The sequence below is a fragment of the Leptidea sinapis genome, chromosome 42 (genome assembly GCF_905404315.1).
Source record: "Leptidea sinapis chromosome 42, ilLepSina1.1, whole genome shotgun sequence".
Classification (NCBI taxonomy): Eukaryota; Metazoa; Arthropoda; class Insecta; order Lepidoptera; family Pieridae; genus Leptidea; species Leptidea sinapis.
In genome coordinates, this window is record NC_066306.1 from 3376039 (window position 1) to 3402162 (window position 26124).

General features: G+C 35.9%; 2 protein-coding genes across 6 annotated transcripts in view; one reads left to right on the top strand and one right to left on the bottom strand.

Annotated features, from left to right (window-relative positions):
• The window catches only part of LOC126976798 (adenylyl cyclase-associated protein 2), a 72435-nt gene that overhangs the window by 1287 nt on the left and 45024 nt on the right, over positions 1 to 26124 (bottom strand). For both annotated transcript variants that reach the window (XM_050825401.1, XM_050825400.1), the window contains exons 5-8: positions 23491 to 23643; positions 20489 to 20667; positions 7207 to 7413; positions 1074 to 1217 (exon numbers count right to left, since the gene is read on the bottom strand). In XM_050825401.1, coding sequence (XP_050681358.1) covers positions 1074 to 1217; positions 7207 to 7413; positions 20489 to 20667; positions 23491 to 23643 — 683 coding nt within the window. The remainder of the gene's footprint in view (positions 1 to 1073; positions 1218 to 7206; positions 7414 to 20488; positions 20668 to 23490; positions 23644 to 26124) is intronic.
• Positions 2268 to 4913, top strand: LOC126976802 (uncharacterized). Of its 4 annotated transcripts, none has more exons than XM_050825406.1 (6): positions 2268 to 2584; positions 2652 to 2777; positions 3213 to 3423; positions 3528 to 3817; positions 3894 to 4154; positions 4672 to 4913. In XM_050825406.1, the coding sequence occupies exons 1-6, from the start codon at positions 2414 to 2416 to the stop codon at positions 4852 to 4854; spliced, it is 1242 nt and encodes a 413-aa protein (XP_050681363.1). In that variant the 5' UTR covers positions 2268 to 2413; the 3' UTR covers positions 4855 to 4913. The 4 variants fall into 4 exon arrangements, with proteins under 4 accessions (XP_050681363.1, XP_050681361.1, XP_050681364.1 ...); XM_050825404.1 differs by having other exon boundaries at positions 2270 to 2584; positions 3510 to 3817; XM_050825407.1 differs by having other exon boundaries at positions 2270 to 2584; positions 3510 to 3724.

Sequence of the window (26124 nt, forward strand, 5' to 3'; positions counted from 1 at the left end):
CACTCGAGCATTTCGATTTTTTCAATGGCAAATGAATAAAAATTTGCCATATATATGATATAGCGGAAATTTTGCAGGTGTAATACAGATCAAAATTTTGTTGTTTAATTGCATTAATTTATCATTAAACGATACCATCTTTGGAACCCTTGTTCATCCGACTTATTTCACAAAAATAAATATTTAAGCTAAGCCGGGTAGAGGTGTAGCCTATTCTAGTAACCTTTGCTCTTGATCTATGTTATAAAAAAGAGTGATTCAAATCCGACTAGGTTCGGGTTTGGTGCGTACAAACATATAAACAAACAAAAAGCCGTCAGTGGGGCAATAGGTGTTCTATCTACGTTGGCTCTCATCACGGTGCGCTCGGTTCGATTCTCGCCCGCCTCGTACCGATGTATTTTCGGTTTTCGAATGTGCGTTACGTGCGTGCGTGGGTACGTGCGTGCGTACGTGCGAAAATGTAGGTTAATTCAACGGTTTATGAGGTCAGCAACGCTCTTGTGTGGAATTAAAATATGAAAGTATAGGCCGCGGTGATCCGTATGTATATATCTCAATATTCATAAAAAAAAAACAAACAAATTAAATTTTTGAAGTTATACTTCTTATGTGTCTCTGTGAAATAGTAAGATGCGCGCGCGTCACTGTAACACAAAAGTAACAGGTTGAAGTTACTAAGTTCCTAACATTTTCGGACGTTTGCGTCATTCGTTTTTTTTTTTTTGGTTTCTTCGTTCAATATTAGGACAGGCAAAGGGTTCAAGCCCATACCTACAGCCGTATTCATTATTTAATAATTAATTGTCAAAGCCATCTTTGCAAGATTTTTACAAAATTGTTCTTTCCAAAAACGTAGAATAGCACGAGGAATAAAATTTGATGATTTCCTGCATGCATACATAAGTACACACACACACTTTTATATTAAGTGTTTGTTTCATTCAAATCCGTTCACAAGCAAAAAAGATAATGAGTCGTTGGCACCCAGTCGTATAATAACAAACTAAAAATTTTTTTTTACGCCACTGATAGAAATGTCAAAAGGTACTGACATAAAAATGTGTACATACATAGTCACCATCTCCCTTGGGCACGAGGACGTTCATCTCGGAAGACTTGGAGCTGACCACCTCGACGTCCAGCGACTCCGGAGACAGGTAGATCTGGCAGCCGTCCGTCTTGTCGATTGATATTGTCGGCACCTTGCCCAACACCTGCACATCAACACTACTATTTAAACAGACACCAGTGGGAGGCTCCTTTGCACAGCCGGCTAGATCAACGGCGCCTTTTTCTGCAGTGAGGCAGTAGTGTGTAAGCATTATTGTGTTTCGGTCTGAAGGGCGCCGTAGCTAATGAAATTACTGGACAAATAAGACTCAAGATCTTATGTCTCAAGGTGACGAGCGCAATTGTAGTAACCTACCTACCGCTTAAAATTTATGAGTTTTTCAAGAATGGACAGGACGTATCAATTACCATCAGCTGAACTTCCTGCTCTTCTTGCCCCTTATTGTCATAAAAAAAACTAACTTTGCAACTAATTTAGAGAAGGCTCGGAAGCAGTTTTAAATTAGCTTTAATTAGCAGTTAAGACTTGGTGAGTATCTATTATTCCGTTCGAAGCAAAACCGTTATGGGAATTGTTTTATAACCCTTACTAAACGAATTCATCCAGCAAGTTTTGTTTCATTTCAGCAAGACGAAACGAGCGAATCAGACACATGGTAGCCTAAATTCACACAACTTTGCTCTTTCAAATACTCCCCTATGGAAAATTTATAAATTATAAAATAAAAATTGTGTCTACACGCAATTATATTCTAAGTCTATGGTCTCATTATATCAAGGCGCATACTTGACCCAAAAAAGTGAGTGAGTAAGAGAATGCAAACCGCTAGACAGTCTGCCGTTATCAAACATGAGGTTCTGAATCACAATAAGAGACAGATACATTAAAAGTGCTCATAAATATAGTTTAAAATTAATATAAATCATAAAAGATATCATGAATATAACTGCCGCATAACGCATGTATTTGTAGATTTTCTTTTGCCTCGGTTGAATTGTGTGACAACTAGTTGTTTTTAATTAGTCCTAAGACTTATATACTACGATTCCATCGATGACGTATAAAAAGTTATGTGTTAAATATTACGTGTTAAAAACAAAATAAGGAACTGATTGCTCTCTCTAAATATTTCATATAAAAACCTCCTTCTCGAACACAAACATTTGAATGTAGAATAAGTCAAAGAAGAACACACAAGATAACAAGTTTGACAGATACAGCAATCATGCACCTGACAATCAATGCTACTTTTATAAATAATATTTTAGTTTTGTTATGATCGATATTGCCCGAGACACTTTCACGAGAAATTCTTACCCGAAAGTGTTATGATTAAATATGACCCTGAACAAGAATTCCGTGATCACATATATCGAAGAATTCAGTAACGGTGAAGTGTCTTACATTAATAAGTATTGGGACTATGTTATAAACAGATTTGGGATCATTGGTCATCATCTTATAAGCTTTTTGTATTCTGTTTACTTGAACTTCACTCCGTTCAATGTGGTATGTAATATTTGCACATCTTTTTCTAGCATAATTATGCATTTTACATTCAAAATTCCATTCACAGGTTGTATTTTTAATTAAGACTGTGCCAATGGTGGTTTACATGCGGAAGCTTATGAAAGATATCTACACCAACTCACAAGAGCGAATGGCGAAGAAGAAAATTGAGCTCGATGACATCGAGCTTCAGGTGAAACATAATAATTTTTAGTACTATTATATAAACCTTATAATCAATTATATATGAGAAAGGTATGCTGAGATGGCTTGGACATGTCGAGAGAATGAATGAAGAACGATTGACGAAGAAAGTGTATAAGGCCAGTGTGAATGAAAGTGTTGGAAGGGGTAGACCTAGGCGGACGTTTCAAGATCAAGTCAGGGACGTCTTGAAAAAAGGCCAGGTCAAGAGTACCCTAAACCGGAGAGCATGTATGAAAGGAATAATGAAAGTGGACGAAGCGAAACAAGTATGTGAGGATCGTAGCAAGTGGAAAGAAGTGGTCTCTGCCTACCCCTACGGGAAAGAGGCGTGATTTTATGTATGTATGTATAATCAATTACAATTTTAGAGTTATAATTTAAAACAATAATAAATTAAGTAACACAATATTTTCTTTGTCAGTTACAAATAGTTAACACAAAGATAAGCGTTAGGGACGCAGAATTTTCCGAACGAATCGACCAACTAAAGAGGAATGTAGAGAAATTGCGCAATGTAAGGTGTCGCATTCGTGAAATAATAAAAAACGACGAGGAGCTACGGCGGAAAGTTAATAGTGACAATATTGAAGATAACGATTGTTATATGAATTTGCAATGTACTCCGGAAGAAGGTAACAATTACAAATAATCGCATTAATATACACATAGACTTTATCCAAATACATTTGAATGATTCTAGTACACGTCATATAAATAGCCGTAGAAAAAATTTCAGAAAGCGAATTTATAGTGGAATTACTAAAGGAGCTGAAGTGCAATCAGGTGGCAGAATGGGAGCGGAAGGTGAAAAACTATGGAGAGCATTCTGGGGAGCCGATGATACAGGAGAGCAGTTTGTACTCGGCGATGAGCGAGACGGAGGCGAAGCCCGACCCCAATGGGCAGCAGGATTGCCACGTGAAGATCGTCAAGGTGACAAATGTGTACAAGGTGGCATACCTTAAGCATTTCATCAAACAGAAACGTTTGCGAAACGCTCATAGACAAGCAATATTAAAGAAAAGGGTACTAGCACTTGAGAGCCTAAAATTGTTAAAATATTTTAATACAACACAGCAGCTATAGGTATGTTTCATTTCAGATGGAAAATGTGAAAAAGCTTCTAGAAGACTGGCAAAACAAATTAAATATGGTCATTTATAGAAAGCTATCATTGCTTAATATGAATCCACACGTAGAGATTACAACACACGAAGCGATGGGCGATTGTTTCCAATTCAACTGTCGGGATTACTCCGATACCGATAGCCAATTCAGATGTAGTTTCGACAATGGGAATGACGACCGAGAAGGAGACTGGAATCAAAATACGCCTAGCACGATGTATCTTTACAAATACGACGTGAGTGGTTCAGCCAATTTTATTATTTGAACAGAATAGAAATAATACAGTTAAAAGGTTTATGTCAAATCAAATTATAAAAACTTCTCGCATAATATCTTTTTTTATTTATTTACGGTGTGTGTGAATGGATGCATCTACTGTGCTCAAAAACTCTTGTTTTTACTCATTTACATTTACTTTTTTTTTCACTTAAGTTTTTGTCGCTTGTGTAGTTTTCTTGCATCACTTTACATATTATATTGCAATTGAAATGGTTTTTAAAACGCTGAAGCTGTAAATGGTAGTATAAAAGAGTCGCAATCAGCACTTTATCTCATTAAAGCTCAACCTTTTCCGAAGTGGCGGTAAATGTAAAAAGAAAACAAAACTTTTGATTTGATTTGATTGATCTGAGGAGAAGATCTTCGTCTATCAAAAGACGATATTGGAACATTGCAATAGGTGCAGTGTAATTTTTGATACAAAACAAAATGCTTCAAAACAGATTGTAAAATGTATTTTCTTTATTTTGTAGGATCCCCGAACTCGAAACACCGAAGACGACTACTACGAATCATCAGAGATGTATCACTGTGATTGCAACGCCCAAGTGCCGCCTCATCTACTCATTGTTCCCGAGGAAACACAAAGCCAATTGATAATAGAAGAGCAGAGCCAGGGCGAAGTGGCAGAGTGTCGCGACCTTATTATAATATAGTGAATAACATTAATAACTGTCTCAAACTTGATATACCAATTAAAGCATTTCGAAGCATTGCCTTACATTTTGGCATCCCTCCGAACCCTTTTATTTCGATAAAATAAATTGGTTCAGAACTAAAAGCAATTTATAGCTAAAAGCAGGATTTATAGGAAGGAAGGAAATTCAACTCTTAGAGTAATGAACTAAATAAAGAAAATCAAAAAGTGCAGTTAATTTCTACATATTCAAATTATGTAGGATGGAAAACGACAAAACCTTACCTTACAAATAAAAATGTCCATAAACTTGAAACCGCCTAAAATTTATTAAGGTTTAACCTTTACCCACATTGACGTGTTTCGTTACACACGAAAACTTTAATTTAGCTCGATTTTAATAACATCAAAAGGCAACTGGGACTGAACATATCGGCGCTCTGCTCGAGTTTTTGCAACAACTCTCTTTGTAAAACATGTACGAGCTATTTCAGTTCGGCGAAAACATGGGTTTAAAGTGCGCGAGTGTAATTGACTGAATAAGTACTTAATACAGGCTTTTTTTTTAATTCTGCAATAAGACCTAGTTGGGAAAAAGCTAACCGTATGTGTGCAATTTAATATTTAATATAAACCTCAAATATGGTTGGCTGATTAGAGCAATAACACGTGTTTATATGCATATTACGATATATATTCTCTTTAATGCTGAAAGCGAAATGGTTGGTCCGATTTTGATAGGATTTTAAATAACAGATAGCTAACAAGAAGTAGGGCTACTAACGGCCGTTCCCAATATTCAGTCTATCTCCTACTTGACATAAAAACGTAGTTATTGTTAACTTTTCTGTCCCAATAAACTTAACGACAGTAACTCACTTTATCCGTACACGCTGTCTGGCAATGGAACGACGCATAGCTTACCAGCGATAGAAGTTTGTATGGAAATTGCAATTCACGCGTCCCAATATAAGGCGATAAGAATGACTTATCGGGTATATTGGGACAGCTTCAGATTATTGACAGCTAATTACTGAAAGTAGAAGGTAGTAATTTAACTCTATCTGTAGATAGTATATTGGGAACGGCCGTTACAGGATTAAATTAAGTAAGGTTTGGCGAAGTGCCGCAATTTTAATGACGTCAGACACTAAATACCACATAATAACTGTTTCCATAGTTTTCACTTCAAGGCATGTTGTTTGTGAATGGCAGGGGACGCTACCGACAAAAATTGTAAAATAAATTGATTTTTAATGCTTCATTGCACGTAGAAATAGGAAAAGTGTTAAAATTCTCCTGCAACCGCAAAAAATAAAGCAATCTTAATAGGTTAGTTCATATTGGACGTAACTCCATACAAATCGATCAAAAGGGGAAGCGCCGTGAGGTTTCTAGACATATATTATGTTAAAGCTTCAAGATGGCAAGCCACCTTTCCAAACGTTTTAATAAATTTAGGTGCAATGCGGATGCTTAGCAGTTACACTGACAAATCCTTAGGTAATTTATACGTATAGACTGAGTGTGGCATCTGTGAACACGTCGCGTGTGTAAAAAATAGCGGCGAGTTCGCCAACAGTTGTTAGCCAAAATAGTTTCAGCAACGCACGCACATTAAAATAAAGTGCCTGGCGTTTCGGGAGTGTAAGACGTAGCTGTCATGTCTAAAGTGCTTAACAGAAAGAGGCTCTATTTAGACCATAGGTTCTCAACGTGGGCGATAACGCCCCCTTGTGGGCGTTTGAGACTTTCGGGGGGGCAGTAGAAGACCCAGAGGAAATTAGGGGGCATTGAGATGGCGCAGATGGAGCGTGGGTAGATTAAAAAATATAGTCTAAAAAGGCAAAAAAATACACGAAAATACTCTAGAAAAAAACATATTCTTAAAGTGGGCGGTGAGCACAATAAGGTCAACCTATAATTTAGACGTATAAATTATCTAATGATAAATGAACACACAACTTTATCACCACCGTTCATGAGCTCTTGCAACATCGGAGCCTTACAGCATCATGAGTCAAGAATTATTTCGTGAAAAATTCTCCCTGTTATTATAATGAAATTGATTCACAGCAAAACTGTCAAACCGTGCGTCAATAAATTCTCTCACAGAAAATATGTCCATACAAAACAAATATCAAAAGTAAATATAATTATGGGTCCTAATAATCGAAATAAAAACTATCCTATCTCTCAAGTTGGACTAAACTGAACACCATGCAGTAATCCCCATTAAAAACCGTTGATTAATTTAGGAGTCCATCGAGGACAAACAACGTGTCACGTAATTTATATAAATTTATATATATTAGATATGCCATGGCTTATATTATAGCTAAGACGGCGCTTAATGTTTGAGAGGTCTCACCTGCATCTGCACCGACTGGCAGTTGACGAACTCGATGCCAGAGACCAGGTTGTCGAACACCACCGCACACTTGGTGCACGAGTCCAGGATCACTCCGTTGACCTTCCCGCGGACCGTGAGCGCCGAGTCGCGGCACCGGAACATGTAGACCATGTTGTTCATGTCAGTGTTCTCCACCACTAAATTGGGGTTGCCTTTCTGGAACTCCTGTTGGCAATATAATGTATGATATACTGCAACTTTTGCCTGTGCTTCTTTTTTTTATATGAAAATAAGGGACGAGACGAGCAGGACATTCAGCTGATGGTAATTGATACGACCTGGATGGTAATGATAATATTTACGATGGTAATGATAATATTTTTATGCCCCGGGGAATTAATTAAATTACTGGGCAAGTGAGACTTAACATCTTATGTCTCAAGGTGACGAGCGCAATTGTAGTGCCGCTCAGAATTTTTGGGTTTTTTAAGAATCCTGAGCGGCACTGCATTGTTGTGCTCTGGGCGTCTTGTCATTAAAAAAAACTATAAAACTATTAAAACAGCAATAGTAAATATAAATGTCACCGAGAATACATATCTCTGTAAAACATCAAAATATATTTAGTAAGTTCGTCGTTTGTGAACAATTGCGATACAATAGAGCGAGTATAATAGTAGTGGTTGGTTCATTGTGTATATGTTTTTATAACGAGTACGCAGACCTTCGTTCAGTATAACTAAAGTAATTGTGAATAACTTCTGTAACTGAAATGGCTCTCGTGTTACGTAAACATTGTTTTTTTTTTTATGAAAATAAGGAACGAGACGAGCAGGATGTTCAGCTGATGGTATTTGATGCGCTCCGCCCATTACAGTGCAGTGCCGCACAGGATTGCTGAAAACCTAAAATTCTGAGCAGCACTACAATTGCGCTTGTCACCTTGAGACGTAAGATGTCAAGTTTAATTTGTCCAGTAATTTCTCTAGCTACGGCGCCCTTCAGACCGAAACACAGTAATGCTTACACATTTCTGCTTCACGGCAGAAATAGGCGCCGTTGTGGTACCCATAATCTAGCCGGCAACCTGCGCAATGAAGCCTCCCACTAGTAACGCTGACTTTAATATTCCTTAACTTAACTAAACGTATTCCTTAGCATAGTAAAGTTAAAGTTAAAAAGTGAAATATTAAGTCAATAATCAAATATTATATTAAATTTTTCGACAGGTCGCTGTTTTGCTATTTAACATTGACAATAGGTTTACGGCCGATTTCAATAATCTATCTATCCTTAGATTAACTTACTAGAGGTAAGACAAATCTATCCTTTTACGCTTACATACATTTCAATAACCTATCGACATAAAGCATTTGACTATCGGCCGTTTTCAATAACGTATCTTTAGTTACCGTAACAGTGCTGTTACCGTTTAATGACATGATCTTATCTATCCATAGTTATGTGCAATATAGTTATAGTCCAATGATTTATGTCGATAGGTTATTGAAATGTAAGTAAGCGTGAAAGGATAGATTTGTCTCCCTAAGTAAGGTAAGTTAAACTAAGGTTATTGAAAACGGCCGCTAAAAAAAACCTCTTTTATATATTCATACGTCATGTCATGCAATTCTGGTAACGATAGATCTATCCCGTAAGACCGCTAGGATACGTAACTCATACCCTCAGCCTATACAATACGAAGGATGCTGTTAACCATCTTCAAAAGATCCGTAATATTATGTTGTTGACTGTTATAGTCATTGCCAGAAGTTCGATTCTAAATATATGTTCACAAAAATCGTCACCTTTTTGCTCTTAATAGTGATTTTCATTATTATAACACTAGAAATAAGGGATTGCTTGTAACTAATTCTAGTAGGCTTCATAAGATACATAATAGCTTTAAGGGTAAATGTATACACTTCTACAATAAAGTCCCAGCCACTGTTCAGGCATTATCTATAAATAAATTTAAATGTTTTATAAAAAAATGGCTCTGTCGTAAATCCTATTACTCCACTGCTGAATATCTAAATGATCGGACAGCCTGGGACTAGATTGTGATTATTTTATAGCGACTGTACAATATTGTATATTTTTATTGAAAAGAGCGCAAAAAAAAGAATGCTGGGAGAGTTTCTTGCGCCGCTTCTTCTCTCTCAGAGCGCCATTTGTTTCCGAAGCGGTAGTAGTATCTAGTAGTATAAGAAATGACATCAAAAAGAATTCTAAAGGAATCAATTTTGAGAAAATAAATGCCTTTTATGCCTTCTTAAATCGCGATAAAACAATCATTATTAACCCTAACTTCTTTAAAAACTCATCATCATCATCCGGAAGACGTCCACTGCTGGACAAAGGCATCCCCCAAAGATCTCCACGACGATCGGCCCTTGGCTGTCCTCTTCCAACGTATTCCGGCGATCTTGACCAGATCGTCGGTCCATCTTGCGACCATCCATCGGTCCATCTTGCGTCCACCACATTGCGTCGCGTGGTCGCCTGTCATCATCTGTCCACTGTCACTTCAGTTTCGCAATCATTTGCCCTATATCGGTGACTTTAGTTCTCCTACGGATCTCGTCATAACTGATTCGATCTCGCATGTAAACTATGAAGCGAACATTAGCTTTCTCATCAGACCCATAGTTAGCGACCACGACTGCGTTCCGTAACTCATTACTGGCAACACAACACTGGTTGAAAACCTTCGTCTTCAGACACTGCCGTGTTTGAAAACTAATTACACTTTTATAAAATAAGTGGACCACTTACAGCGCAGTACCATAGTATATGTAGATAATACTTAAAAATACAACAGTCGACGCAAAGGTCACAGAGCAATCAAAAAGTCGACCCATGGGGAATCTCAAACTATTACAGCAAACGTCGATGTATTAAATTCTAATAACTGAATTAGATCCACACAATATTATTATTCAATACACTTACTCGTAAATTCAGCCTAATAACATCATTCTTACGGCTATAAACCGAACTATAACACACACGTGTATAACACTAGTACATTAAAGGATTATCCCTACAAAGTTAATACCTAGCTGCAAATTATATGAGAGTAAACAGAGCATTTTCAATTTAACCGGGTAATACAGTTTTTTTTTGTTACAACAAAGAGGTTTTATGCCGCTGAAAATCCATTCATGTAAAATCCATTTGGAATAAAAAAATGCGTTTTATCACTAAAATTATAACTTCGAAGTAGGCTGTATGTAATATATGTGTTATATGTAAACAATCAATCATATTAAACAAATAACAAATTCAAATATGTTTATTCAAAATAGGATTCAAAATCACTTATTGAACGTCAAAAACCACCCATTCAAAAAGGACTGCCTCAGACATGAAAAGAACGAGCGCAAGAAACTCAGCGGACTTTTTTTTCTATAAACATATGGATTACAATGTGATATCGTACAATAAACATTTATAATTAAAGAGCCTGAGGGTGTCCGCTTCATTCCCAGTCTGTGGTGTCATTAAGAAAATCGTTGATTTACGCCCTCGCCTACGCCTCGGGCTGCAACCCACAACCTCGTGTATACTAAGCAACTAAGCTCACTTGTATGATAATTAGCTCATAGATTATCTGCTTGATATTATATATTAAAAAATAAATATTCAGTTGCATTGTTTCCAATGCTTCAATGTCTTCCATGCATTACCTTAAAGTGCCGTGGGCCAAACATAATTCAATGAAATGACTATGAATTTGCTAGAAACTGTCATTACCATAATGTTAATACCAGGAACAGACATAAGCTTATAATGCCTACTACTCGGCTTAGTCGAATTAGCAAGTCTTTTGTGGGCAAGCATATATGCTTTTACTACAAGATCGCAGAAAATGTTCAAAACAAAAGTATTACGTTATTCAAAAGAATTGTTAAAAAACGTTTGTGTGGTAAAGGCTTCTATGACATAAATGACTTTCTTAAGGATACCACAGATTGGGAATGAAGCGATCGCCCTCAGGCTGTTAAAAAATAAGTTTAATTGTACAATATTACTTTTTAAACATATTTTTTCGATGAAAAAAGAAAGCCCGCTGAGTTCGTTGCACCCATTCTTCTCAGTTACTATTCCAAACTACTATTTAATAAATAGTAGTTTTAATTGTACAATGTTACTTTAATTGTACAACATATTTTTTGATGAAAAAAAAGCCCGCTGAGTTTGCTGCGCCCGTTCTTCTCAGGCCTGAGGCATTAATTTTGGAATGGGTGGTAGTTTTTTGACTTTCAATAAGTGATGTCACATCCTATTTTGAATAATTATATTTAAAATTGAATCATGTACAAATAGATTATTAATGCCATTCTCAAATCAAAATGTTCATTGAATCCATCGGAAAGTTCTTCATTAATGTCGATACGCGGTATAACATACAGAATATAATTTGCCAATATTATTAATGTTGTTGGTGTTTGTGAGCCGTGCCTTGTTACCGTTATGGATATAAAAACCAGCTTCCACAGAATATATTACCTCGATCTCGTAAATTAATAATACTTTTTTGTTTGCGTTTCGGTTTGGGGGCCGCGGTAGCTGGTGGACTTATGACGTATATGCGATGCCACTCAGAGTTTTGGGTTCAATCAATGATCCTGAGTGGCACTGCATTCTAATGGTCAGGGCTTATCACTAAGGTACTATCAGATGAACGTATTGATAGTCTTGTCGCTTTTTCTCATAAAAAAAATTACGGAAGGTGAGGGATTTAAAATTTTATATATCCGTCTAGAGCAGGGGTGCTCAAGCTTGAACTGCTGGCGATCTACCTCAAAATTTGTAGACTACGATCGATCGGCTTCAAGTATGTGTGATGAAGTATTGTCGTCTAGGTAGAGTGTCACGATGACATAGATATTAGTTTTGCGCAAAATATGCATTTTTTTAGTCAAGGTAAGTGTAGGTCTGCTCTTAAATGTCAATGTAAAAACTCATAGTTATTATTGAAAATTGCGAGTTTATTGGTTCTTACAAAACAAACGCGTTCTAAAGTTCTAAGCTTAACTAAATAGTGACTTTGGATGTTGAAGCGTGACACTGCATGTCCTGAGCATAATTTCATAATATATGGTACGTAATTACCGATTTTGGTTTAGTATACCGGATTATTTTTCCCGAGATCGACTCAAAAAGCACTCGCGATCGACCTGTCGATCCCGATCGACCGTTTGAGCACCCCTGGTCTAGAGTATCTTGATAAAGCATGACAACAGGTCAGGTTTATTACTTTAATGTGCATGACAAGCTACTTCTTACACGACACGCCAATCACTTTTTTATCGTGTGCGTGCGTTACCGTAGGATAAATAGAGGGTAACAGTTCGCAGCAATTTTTTTTTCGATGTATTCACGGCTGTCACAGTCTTTAGGTATAAGGGTTGACTGTAGATAAATATGCAACAATGTGTATTATTATAATAAAAATCTATTTCACATTTAATGTCAAGGGGTCAATATTACCAATGTAGAAACTCCAGAAATTTAATTTTAAGAGGACTTATGACCAACATAAGTTGACAAACATAATCATATTACATAATTTAAGTCGTAACTTGTTACGTATCACAAATAGGGCTACCAATCCCGCGGCCTGTATTCAATCTCGGCATTTGCGGGACTACGAATTTTCAATCCCGCGGGATCTCGGTATTTGCGCGATCCCGCATATTGAAAATATGCACATTTTAAAACAATGAATTTATCAACTAAGCAGTTATTTACGTACATATTACTATTATAATGAGATCAATCAAATTATGCTGTTTTTTCACAAATATAAAACAATAACAAATTCTAAATATAAAGGAAAACAAATCGTTTTCAAAAAATACACAACGCAAAATTACAAAATCAACCAAAAAAAGAAACACATTTTAAACTGATAAATTATTACTTAATTATTAAGTTTTTCAGCTTTTAATATTAACTGAAAATGTTTGCGAAGGAAATACAACATTTCCAAACTGTCATCTGCCAAACTACTGCGTATTTTACTCTATTGCCTGGCCAGAAAATGCCCTTTCTGCTTCCACACTTGTGTGCGGTATTCCTTTTAAGGGCTTAGTGAAAGATTCATTCACGTACACACCCTAAAATTTTTATTCTATTCTAAAAGGATGTATCAATAAACATCACGAAAATACGAAACAGTCAATAACTTGAGTTATTAAGAATAATAATTCACGCAGATTATCCTATTTTGCATCGCATGCACGCTTTTTTTCAGTCCCGCAAATCCCGCGGATCCCGCAATACCGAGATCTCGGTCCTATGGAAGTCCTAATCACAAATCGTCCTAAGGCATATAGCGAATAAGATCTCATTGTACCGCACTCGTCACTACTCGAAAAGTTCACCGAATTTGAGGAAACTGAACAGTGTAGTGAAGTACTGCAATGAACTATGGCCGAGTTTTAGCCCGAGTCAATGCCGACCACTTTTGGAAATCGCCCGCGTGCAGGGTTATAGCTGAAACAGATGATCGGATTTGGTACGACAGAACCATCGGACGCGATCAGGACGCTATGTGGACCGTATTCGATGGTATGTCGCATTGACCATAGGACAAAATTTTTATGACGCCGGACCAACTAGTGCGTCCGATCGTACCATCTATCGGACTATGTGTTTAGGCTATAAGAGACCGGCGGACATTTTTTATTTATTTAATTAAATTGCGTTACATGCGACTTAGTTACTAAACAAAATTGTAGTACTAAATAATTATCACATGCACCTCGTAATAAGGCATAGCAATGAACGACAGAGGGGCAGACATTCAAATATATTTTTCCTCTAGGTATTCATTAATGGAATAGTAACATTTTTCCAAAAGTAACTATTTCAAAGAGGTTATGAATTTTTTAATATTGGTTTCGGCTTTTAAGTGTTCTGGTAACTTATTATAAATTTTAACTGACATTTTTAGGGACCGGAACTGTGTAATGTTAATTTAGAGTTAGTTTGCATAAGATTATTTTTATAGCGAGGTGTGTTGTTATTAAGGTCCGTATTCCAGAAGGATTCTCAATGAAAACCATGATCAAGTTCATATTGTCACTGTCATCATAACTGTGCATGAAAGAGACAACACACTTGAAATAAACCGTTGAAGTCACCGAAATTCTTCAAACCGGAACGCAACGGTAGAAACGTAATCGCAAAGCACGGTGCATCTCTACTGTTACACAGATAGGGATTTCCTACTACGAAATTCCTTCGATCAAACCATTTTGAAGTTCTAATGTCCAATTCTTAATTATAACAAATCTACTCAATACATCTACTGTTCTGTTAAACAAAAGTTAGGCATGTGTTGGCGAGCCATGGCCAAACTTTTACAGCAGTGGTTTAAAATCGACATTATTTGTTATTAAAGTTTAAAATATAACTAATTATTCACTAACGTATTCATTTCGCTAAGAAAGTAAGATACTCCGGCCGTTAAATTGCTTTTTCGGGAATTATTTTTGACAACTTTTGAAGACACACTGCGGCCGTGTTTCAACTTTCAAGCGAACTAAACAAAATAAGAACTCACGCCTCAAGTGCGCTGTTATTTACCGTGACATATTTTTCGCGCCGACCCGATATCCAGTTGCTATTATTGGTCGAAGCGAATTTCAGTGTTTTATTAGTTTCGAAGTTTGGACGCCCGTAGCAAGAGTACCTACATACAAGAATGCTGATAGTACAGTAGAAAATAAATATAAGTAGAATGTAAAAGTTTAAAAAATTGCCACCTTCATAATTGAAATCATCGGAATAAAGCTAAACTCGAAGCGTGGAAAAATGGGCATCATGAAAGCTATTCATTACTAAGAGTCTAAAATACTCTTGTCGAATAATATTCAAAATTTGTCAATTAATACATTTAAACATTATGTTAAAAATAAACTGAATAATAGACCTTTTAGCATTTAAAATACTTCATTAATATATGTCTGTGTGGTAGTAAATTGATTGCTCTTAATCAATTATATTAATTCTTATCCATTAACCATTTAAAACATTGACCCCCTTATTCATAATGGTCCGCTAACTTTAAACAGCCGCTAAGGAATGTTTTTTCTCATTCTGACTTATGTCAATAGAAGAAGACAGAGTGAGAATTAGCAATGCTTTAAGTTAGCAGACTATTATGAATAAGGGGGTGAGTCTCTATGTAAATTTACTTAATTACAAAAAAAATCTCACTTCACTCAGTAATTTATACATAAAATAAATAATCTGATATTAAATATAAAGATTTTGTTAAGTAATTCTCATAATTCATAAACTAGAGCGCGATCAAGTTTTTTAATTAGCAGACTGACTAATTAGTTGATGAAAAGAGGATGGGTAGAGCTGTCCGAAATTAATTGGCAAAATGTGTTATGCGGGAACAAAAGAAAAAACACATAAGTTGCTCTACTAATAAAATATATCTTGCTATTAATGAAAACACGAACATATACAAGCAACCGTTCGAAAAGCTCAAGAAAATACTGACGATATAGCAGATATCTAAAGCCGTGTCTGAATGTAACGAAAGACATCAAAGGAATGCTAAGAAACAAAATGGGAAGGCGACTGACGGAAGAGAGATTGCACTGGCTTTCGTTCGCTCTATGTGGAGTAGGCCTAACATAAACTTCGTAAAATTTTAATAAAAACCTTTTTTTTAATTTTATCGAAATACAACCTTTTTGTTTCACTACTGCAATCAATTGGTGATAAAAAAAGAGAAGTGACAAACTTTGGTAGAGATCATAGGGATTCGATTATTCGTCGAACAACCCGATATAGTGGTTGTATACACGAGCCAATTGGAGACCTTCTAATCCCTCGAAACGGAATTATAAGAAGATTTAAAATTTTATTTATACAAATTAAAGTAACCAAAATTTATCAAAGTTGCGGGACTCGAACCCGCGATTTCTCGGGTTCTGTCCAAGCGCTCTTTCCAACTGAGCCAATCGTTCGAGTACGCTTGGGTTTGATACGCCGCTCTCAAGACTTTTATTTATTATTATTGAATCAACACGAAAATTATAAAAATATTATACGATACTGCCAATTACAGGTTTACTTCAATTTACAATATCTATATAAAAATGAATTGCTGTTCGTTAGTCTCGCTAAAACTCGAGAACGGCTGGACCGATTTGGCTAATTTTGGTCTTGAATTATTTGTATAAGTCCAGAGAAGGTATAAAAGGTGAATAAATATGAAAATGCTCGGAATTAAATAAAAACAACGATTTTGTTTTTCATTTCATGTGCCTCCCGTCGTTCAAAAATCAAAGAATAGTTTCAAATCAAATAACTAATTAGAATTTTTATATTTCTTTCTAACTTTCTTAGGAGGTCAAAATAAACTTAAACTAAATCTTAACTAACTATAATTGGTAGATTTACTCCAGTTGTTAACTATATCAGATTTTTATTATGTAGATTGATAAATCTTAAGCTTGTTTGTAACCGACTCATTTGGGCGCGATATTGATCCACTTTACACGGCCAGATTTCGTTCAAACAATTGTTTTTATTTCCAATTTTCATTACAACAACAGGGTGCATATTTTACGAAATAATTCTTGATGTTATAATAAATTATTGAAAAATTCATAAAAAAAACATTATTTAATTTATTATATACAGAACAACGCCTGTCGGGTCTGCTAGTTTAATAATAAATAGTAATATAAATCTCAGAATACAGAAAGAGATACAAAATTATTCTTTTAAAAATTTGGAGAACGGTTATTTATATTTTCGTCTACTGATGCGCTGAATAACTTTATTCTTAGTACATGTGGACAAATTATATTCATTAATAGGTGGCGTAAAATAAGGTAGAAGTTTAGGTTTACAAGTAAAGGCCACGTTTCAAAGAAAATAGGTTAAAAGCTATACGAGAACCATTAGGAAACACTGCCTCGATGTGTGTGAAGGTTTTTGAATATTTTATCGTCTATACAGTGCGGCCATAAATTGAACGAAGACTACATTTTTGAAGAAAATTGTTGATGAAACCTCTTTTTAGAAAAGGAATTATTCTCACTTCTCAAAAAAACGATATCAGTGGATTTTTTGAAGTGAACTTCTTTATCATCATGGTGATTTGAAAGTCGATAAACGAAAAAGCGACATTTAAAAAAACTCACATACATTCGTAAGATTTAACGTGGGAGAAAATGAGATATGAAGTATTATACAGTATTTTGGTACCAGGAAATAATAATTGAAGAAGAGATTGTCTTATGTATGACGCGAGTATACCTTAATATATTCTGACGTCATGCGCGCGACGTATTACTACATAGGCACCAGGAGAACATAAATATAGTAGCGGTGATAGTAATGTCTCTCATAGCGTTGAATTCATGTGTCATCCTAGCAACATGTACCAGGACTTCATATGCAGTTAAGAGGTTCATGTACAATGCAGGATTCACTTCTGACATATGTACTTACGCCCGCAATTTTTATTTATCGCTTGTTGATAAGAGATAAATTCACGTAATGAATCCGAAACAAAACTCACTATGTGTGGGCTGTGTGAACTCTATTTCACACTAAAGCACTTACACCTTAAAGACCGGCAACGCTGCTGTGAGAGAATATAGGAACGGAATATAGAGAATATATATATGCTCATTTAAGGAGGGTGGATTGAAATATGGATGAAGGGGACCTCTTCTATAAAATAAAATAAATTTACGGATCTTACAAGAGGCATATGATGGATCATTATCGAATTGATATTATAAAAAGAAAAAAGGATAACCATCAATCGTCTAAGCGTCAATTGCTGAATTATCAAACGAGAAATCGTTGAATATGGCTTTTAAAAGCGCTGCCTTTCTTGTATTCAGAGCATTCATATTATAGAAAGTATCAAAATATACGAGCAATAGCTCAGTTATCATTCGTATGAAAATAAAGTAAAATTTGGTCAGCGCCGAAAGCCATCTGAATATTCCAAGATCTATTTACGATATTACCGATATTTTATCAAACTTCGGAGTGTCACGCATACTGGGTGATGTACAATATTATACCCTTTATGTGCCCTTTCATGAATTATTAATTTCTTTGTATGGCAAAGACTTCATAATGCTTGGAAGTTTAAATAAAAATTAAATAATACCTAATGTTAGTTTTTTTGTTCAATCATTGTTTACCGGTGTTTTTTTTTATGTTAAGAAGTTATAAACAGTAGAGTAGGTTTTTATTTTTTTTTTTTTATGGAAAAGGTGGACAAACGAGCGTAGTACGGGTCTGATGTTAAGTGAGAAGTCTTTTGAAAAAGTAAACTCTGAGCGTCACTGCGATTGAGGCGAATAAATCTTCAATAAATTAATTTGAAATCGAAAATTAAATAAAAAATCGAATAACAAGGCTCCGCTACGGCTAATACCATCCTCCCACTGTATTTTACGTTATTAATTTAATAGCTTAGGATCATGTGATTTTTTGACGCTTTTCATGTGAAGCTCTGGGTCCTGAGCTTAAAGTCAAAATCATCATTATAATCACCTGATATCGAAGTGCTGCAACGCTAGCCATCAAACGGGTGGCTGACATAAAAGTGTGTGTGTACCACCGTACCTACTTATGTACGCACGCAAGAAGTTCTTTGGCGTGACTCTTATTATGCCGTATAATTTAGTCTGAAGTATGATCCAGATGGTTGACCAGCTAACGTCAGGGTGTCGGATTTGCGTGACGGTGTGAGGGCACATCGTAAAAATTCGCTCTGATTGTTTTTCCCTAACGCGCCAAAAGAAGTATAAGTTCAGAAATAATGAAAATTTCAATGAGAATGGAAAAATAAATATTTTTAATAGCTCAAATTATAATATGTGGAAGGCTCCTTTGCACAGGATGCCGGCTAGATTATGATTATGACGACGCCTATTTCTGCCGTGAAGCAGTAATGTGTAAGCATTATTGTGTTTCAGTCTGAAGGGCGCCGTTGCTAGTGAAATTATAGGGCAAATGAGACTTAACATCTTATGTCTCAAGGTGACGAGCGCCATTGTAGTGCCGCTCACACTGCATTGTAATGGGCAGCGCGTATCAATTACCATAAGCTGAACATCCTGCACGTCTCGTTTCATATTGTCATAAAAAAAAATATAATATGAAAGAAAAAATTTCCATTGCGCAATATTCTTTGAATACCTACAATAACAATAGTGCTACCTATCAATTTGTTTGTCATACATCTAACTCGAAGACAAAGAGGCTCGCTTAATCGTTTGCTTACAAACTCCCAGACGTAATTAATCTTAAATCTTCCTATTGTCTATGATCGCACACGCGAGCTATTTTGTCGCCTGTTTCACCGATATTTTAAAAATGGGGAAACATAAAAAAGCAAAGCATATTAAAGGTCTTTGTGATCCAAATTTATTTTCATACCTATTTATTTTATAGAAAAAATTAAGCCATTTTTATGAGGTGACCTTATATACGTACGTACCTAACGTTTTAGGTGAAGAAGACAACCCTAACGTCATCAGAAGAGGTAAGAGTCACGCGGTACAAAAGAGAGGCAACTTCTAGGTGGATAAAAATGGAGGTTAATAGCGTTGTGTGATCTGAATTACACCTTATTGTATGGCCGCAAGAGTTCCTATTTCTTTAATTGATTTAGCGGAGTGAGTCTTCCTTTCTTGTATTATTACATATTCTTTGATAATAGGTACTAATGACTCTAGTCTCAGAAAGAGCCGTCTCTATGCCACATTCTCATCCTCAAACGACACTAATATCCAATGATATTTTAGTATTAAATTTCTTTACAATTTTTTTTCCCTATTCACTATATAAATCCTACATTCATTATCAGCACGAGTAGCGGGATTAAATTAATCAAATTCACATTCAAGAAACAACGTCGAAATAATGAAAAAACTCAAAAATCTGGGGTCATCGTAAATACTCCTTGTGCTATAATAAAATAAACTGAAATTGTTTTTAAATTTTTAGGGTTTACGCTTTACAAAAGAGAATCCATTAAACTTTAAGAGGCGCCATTTTAAATAATAAACAGAAATAAACTGTTTATTATACATTGCATGACATTGAGACATCGAAATGAGTCAACATAAGATAACAATGCAAGCAAAACATATTAAGTTTCCACTTATTTTTGTAAATTTAATGCAATTTTCAGAGTTAGGCGCAGAAACGGGCAGTTTGATCTATCGTAATATTATGTGAGTCTGGTACGCGGAATACCAAGGAAACCTTAATAATATGTACTTACAATGATCCATTTTTTCCCATCGCGTGTAAACACGGGCGGTTTGTCGGGAATATTGCCTGCGCCGGGCGTGGGTAGTGCCTTCACTGGGGCGCTCTTGGTAGCTGCCTTGAAAGGCGCCGGACCCTGGCGCAGTTGCGGGTTCTTGTGTGTCTGCATATCCGATGTCACCTTACGTAAACCTGGAGTAACAAATGTACGGGCACCTTAATATATATTCAAATTCAAATATATAGGATGTGACATCACTTATTGAAAGTCAAAAACTACCACCCATTCCGAAAAGAATGCCTCAGACCTGAGAAGAATAGGCGCAACAAACTCAGCGGGCTTTTTTTTCCAAAAAATATGTTAACAAAGTAATATTGTACAATTAAACTTATTATTAAATAGCCTGAGGGCAGTCGCTCCATTCCGAATCTGTGGAATCATTAAGTCATTCATTTTATAGTAACCTTTACCACATAAACGTTTTTTAACAATTCTTTTGAATATCGTAATACTTTTGTTTTGAGCATTTTCTGGGATCTTGTTGTAAAAACATTTTATCATACACATTACATCGCCCCACAAAACACTGACTAACTCGACTTAGGCGAGTAGTAGTAGAATAACAAGTTTATGTTTATTCCTCGTGTGAACATTATACAAAATATAAATACGGAAATTTATGACACAAGGCACTATCCTTGCACACTAACACTCGCAAGATTAAAACAATCTTATTAAGTTTGGTACAAACACACTGATAAACTGCACATTCACACTCGTTTGCGTCGAGCAGTCACGTTGCAAAATGTATAAGATAAATACTCCGAATAGAATTAAATTTGTATTATTCGAAACAGCTTTCCGGGTCCATCTAGGGCTCACACGCTTTTAAATTTTACCGAGAATATTAATTTTATGACAACATTAAAAATTTACCGCTTTTATAGTTTTATAGTTGGCACATTAATGGGCCACTCTCAACTCAAGAAACGAACATATTTACATAAGTACAATGAACGCGGATGGTAGTCCATAGTGTACTGGAAGATACTCTTTTAGATATTGTCCTGGAATGCACGAGAGATACAGTCTATCACTTCATCCTAAACGACATGTCGCTCTCTGAATACACTGTTTCACGAACTTTTTTATGTATGAAAATGAAGGGCGCCGTAGCTGGTGAAATTACTGGGCAAATGAAACTTAACATCTTATGTCTCAAGGTCACGAGCGCAATTGTAGTGCCACTCAGAATTTTTGGGTTTTTCAAGATCCTTAGCGGCACTGTATCAATTACCATCAGCTGAATGTCCCGCTCGTCACGTCTCTTATTTTCATTAAAAAAAAAAGAACTGACACAAGTCCTCAGCATGCTAGAAGATGAGGAAGAAAGCAGAAGATTGTGAAAGTTTGCTCTAAGATATTTTCGGCTGCTACATAGCCATAAGTGTTGAGGTCAAGCCGTGTACGCATCATAACCAGTGGGAGGCTCCTTTGCACAGGATGCCGGCTAGATTATGGGTACCACAACGACGCCTATTTCTGCCGTGAAGCAGTAATGTGTTTCGGTCTGAAGGGCGCCATAGCTAGTGAAATTACTGGGCAAACGAGACTTAACATCTTATGTCTCCAGGTGACGAGCGCAATTGTAGTGCCGCTCAAAATTTTTGGGCTTTTCAAGAATCCTGAGCGGCACTGCATTGTAATGGGCAGGGCTTTTCAATTACCATCAGCTGAATGTCCTGCTCGTCTCATCCCGTCAATATCACCTATAAACCTATAAAATACATTTCTTTGAATTCTACAATTGTTCGCCCAACGGTAGTTACATCAAAATCCAGAAATTTATCCAACTATCAGTTGAAGTGACAAGAGAAGAAAATTATTTTGTTTTTAAACAATGTCAGACTTTTCGGACAGACCACTGCAAGCAATGATTCATTACAATTTTATTCAACACTAGCTGACCCGGCAAACGTTGTTTTGCCATATAAAGTATAATTCACGAGATAGTTTTATAAGTAATAAAATATTGCCTATATTATAGCCTGTACATCATTTTGTTCTATTGTCAATAGTTTTTGCAGCGCACGCAAAAATAGGTTTTCGATTTTACACCTTGTGTTACAAAATAGCAATTTTATTACGGATCCCTAATTTTGAAAAAAAAAACATAGCCTATATATAGCCTTCCTCGATAAATGGACTACCCAACACTGAAAGAATCATTCAAATCGGACCAGTAGTACCAGAGATTAGCGCGTTCAAACAAACAAACAAACACTGCAGCTTTATAATATTAGTATAGATGAGATTTGAAAGAAGCTCAATCGATTGACTGCTGCAAACAATGATTCCATCACTTAATATACATCATGTATTTGTAATACATAATTTATATGTGCGAATCCATGAGTTTGTTGCGCCCATTCTTCTCAGGTCTGAGGCATTAATTTTGGAATGGGTGCTAGTTTTTTGACTTTCAATAAGTGATGTCACATCCTTTTTTGAATAAAAATATTAGAAATTTGAATTGTTCCTTTCAGCACATTTTCTCCAGAGTCTAATACTTTCAAAACAAGTCTACTTGATAACTCTACTCTAATGATTTGAAAATAATTGATACGCCCTGCCCATTACAATGCAGTACCGCTCATTATTCTTGAAAGACCCAAAAATTCTGAGCGGCACTACAAGTACGCTCGTCACCTTGAGACATAAGATAAGCTAAGTCTCATTTGCCCAGTAATTTCACTAGCTACGGCGCCCATCGGACCGAAACATAATAATGGTTACACATTACTGCTTCACGGCGAAAATAGGCGCCGTTGTGTTACCTATACTCTAGACGGCATCCTGTGCAAAGGAGCCTTGGTGCATTGCATAAAATAGAGGTTAAATGCCAACCTCAATTGTTTCAACGTTTTCACAGCTGTCACAATCTATCTAGACATATAAACGATCTAAGGTTTGTAGGAGTAAGTACAGAGTAAGTTATTAAATATGTTACATACTGCTGGTGATAGCCTCGCCCTGGTTGATCTCCGCAAAGAGAGCGCTCCGGTCGTCGACGGAGAGGTTCCCGAAGTCCACCTCGGGCAGCATGGGAGGGGGAGGGGGCAGACCTCCAGCCGGGGGCGGGGGAGGAGCCGGAGCACCACCCTTACCTGCCAAGTGAAACACATTCTCAACATACATCGTCGGCGAAAATATGAAAGTCTTTATTCGGCGGCTAAGCGAACTGCTCGAGCAACTTCGATAAATTTGTCCCCCGAAGATTGCAGGAGGCACACCACTAGGTACATACATTTTCATGAGGGGGCAAACAGCCAAGTTGCACATCTGACGGAAAGGAAAAAAGAGCCTCCCATGCAAATGGACATCCGCAATACCAGTGGGCAGAGATGCATTGTTGATGCTGCCGATATCAATATCATCTTTGTGCTGAAGAAGAGGTCTGTTCGCGCTATTTATAACCTAGGTCCTAAAGAATCATTAAGAGGAAAATTTGAAGAAATAAGCATCTTGACTGTTGCCTCTCAATATTTTCTTCATTATGTTATGTATAAGGGAATTTGCTAGAAACTGTCATTACTATAATGTTAACACCAGGGACAAGCATAAACTTTTAATGCCAACTACTTCGTCTTTAGTAACCCCCTTATTCATAATAGTCTGCTAACTTAAAGCATTGCTAATTCTCACTCTGTCTTCTTCTATTGACCTAAGTCAGAATGAGAAAAAACACTCCTAAGCGGCTGTTTAAAGTTAGCGGACCATTATGAATAAGGGTTAGTCTTTTATGGGGCGATGTATATTGCTTTAACAACATGATCCCAGAAAATTTTCAAAACAAATGTATAATGAAATTCAAAAGAATTGTTAAAACACTTATGTGTGATAATGGTTAGTATAACATAAACAATAATAATAATAACTTTTATTGTACGAAATTATGTAAATTGTAAAATAAAAATAATGTAAATTGTAATTGTATTTTTATGAAATTAAGGATCCCGCTGAGTTTCTTGTACCCGTTCTTCTCAGGTCTGAGGCATACTTTATCGAATGGGTGGTAGTTTATTCACTTTAACGTATTTTCAATCAAAATATTTGAATTTGAATAGTGTAATTTAGGCAGAGTAAGACTAGATCAGTACGTGGTTAGTATATACTATCAGAAAAATTCAAAAGATTAGAAGTGACAGCATTAGGAAACGGACAAATTTGATAGATGCTCTTGAGTACGCTGTAACACAAAAGTGGCGCTGGGCAGGTCATGTGGCGAGATTCATGGACAAAAGATGGACAGTAGAAACGACAATTTGGGAAGGACCATTTGGCAAAAGAAAAAGAGGCCGCCCAAGAGACAGATGGGACATAATAAAAATAGCAGGAAAAGAATGGAGAGGAAAAGCACAGAGGAGGGATACATGGAATAAGCTGGAGGAGGCATATACCCGCAGTGGGGTTCCAATAACATAACTTTTATATTATAAGTGTTAAGATTATATTATTATGTATTTGAACGTTGTTGGAATTAATTAAAGGCTTCTTATTTATATTTATTATATACTAAAACAAACAGTTTATAACATTAAGTCAAATATCTATAAAAAGTATAAAACTAGTATCACGATTAAATTGTATCATTTCGCGTGCATGAAAGAAATAAATAATAAATACAATTAGGCAAGTTATAATCCTTTCAGAAATAATTAAAATATTTTTACACGCAACACTATCAACAAAATTACTTCAATACGTTTGTCAAAATTTGTGTAATTTTTATAAATTCATTCGACTGTTTAATTGAATTATTCATACAAATGATTTGAGTTTTGTTTAGTGTTAATTCAGCCAATATTTGTCTTTAAACAATTTGACACGTGTTTCGCCTCTAAACGAGGCATCCTCAGGACGTGTTGTCTCGTCAAAATCTGGCACGAGACGTAGCCTCGTGTAGAGGCGAAACACGTGTCGAATTGTTTAAAGACAAATATTGGCGGAATTAACACTAAAGAAAACTCAAATCATTTGTATAATTATGGATTTCCGCAAAGTAACGCCTACTTCAATAAATTTTCATAAATAATTCAGAAAATTTATTGAAGTAGGCGTCACCCTGCGGAAATCCATAATTATTAAATATAGCACTAGACTCAGACTTCAGTCTCGTGCCAGATTTTGGCGACTCAACATGTCCTGAGGATGCCTCGTGTAGAAACGAAACACGTGTCGTATTGTTTAAAAACAAATATCAACGGAATTAACACTAAAGTAAACTCAAATCATTTGGATAAATTATTTATTTTATTGTTGACTGAAAGAGATTGCTCTCAACCTCAATCCTGCAGTTGCGGAATATTCTTACAATATTAATTCTTTCGATATTCAAATACTAGTATAAAAATTGATATCTTACTAAAAAAAATTATTAATTACTCGCATTGGTCCATTAACCAGAATATTACTTTGTAATTTCCTATTTCGTCTAATTTTCAATAAATATAATGTATCTATAAGTAATCCAACCTTCACAAATACATTATTATCATCACACCTGGTATAATATATTAGATACAAACAGCTATCTAATGGTTCATTCACAATCACCTCCAGACGACCTTGTGTTATGATCCATGAAA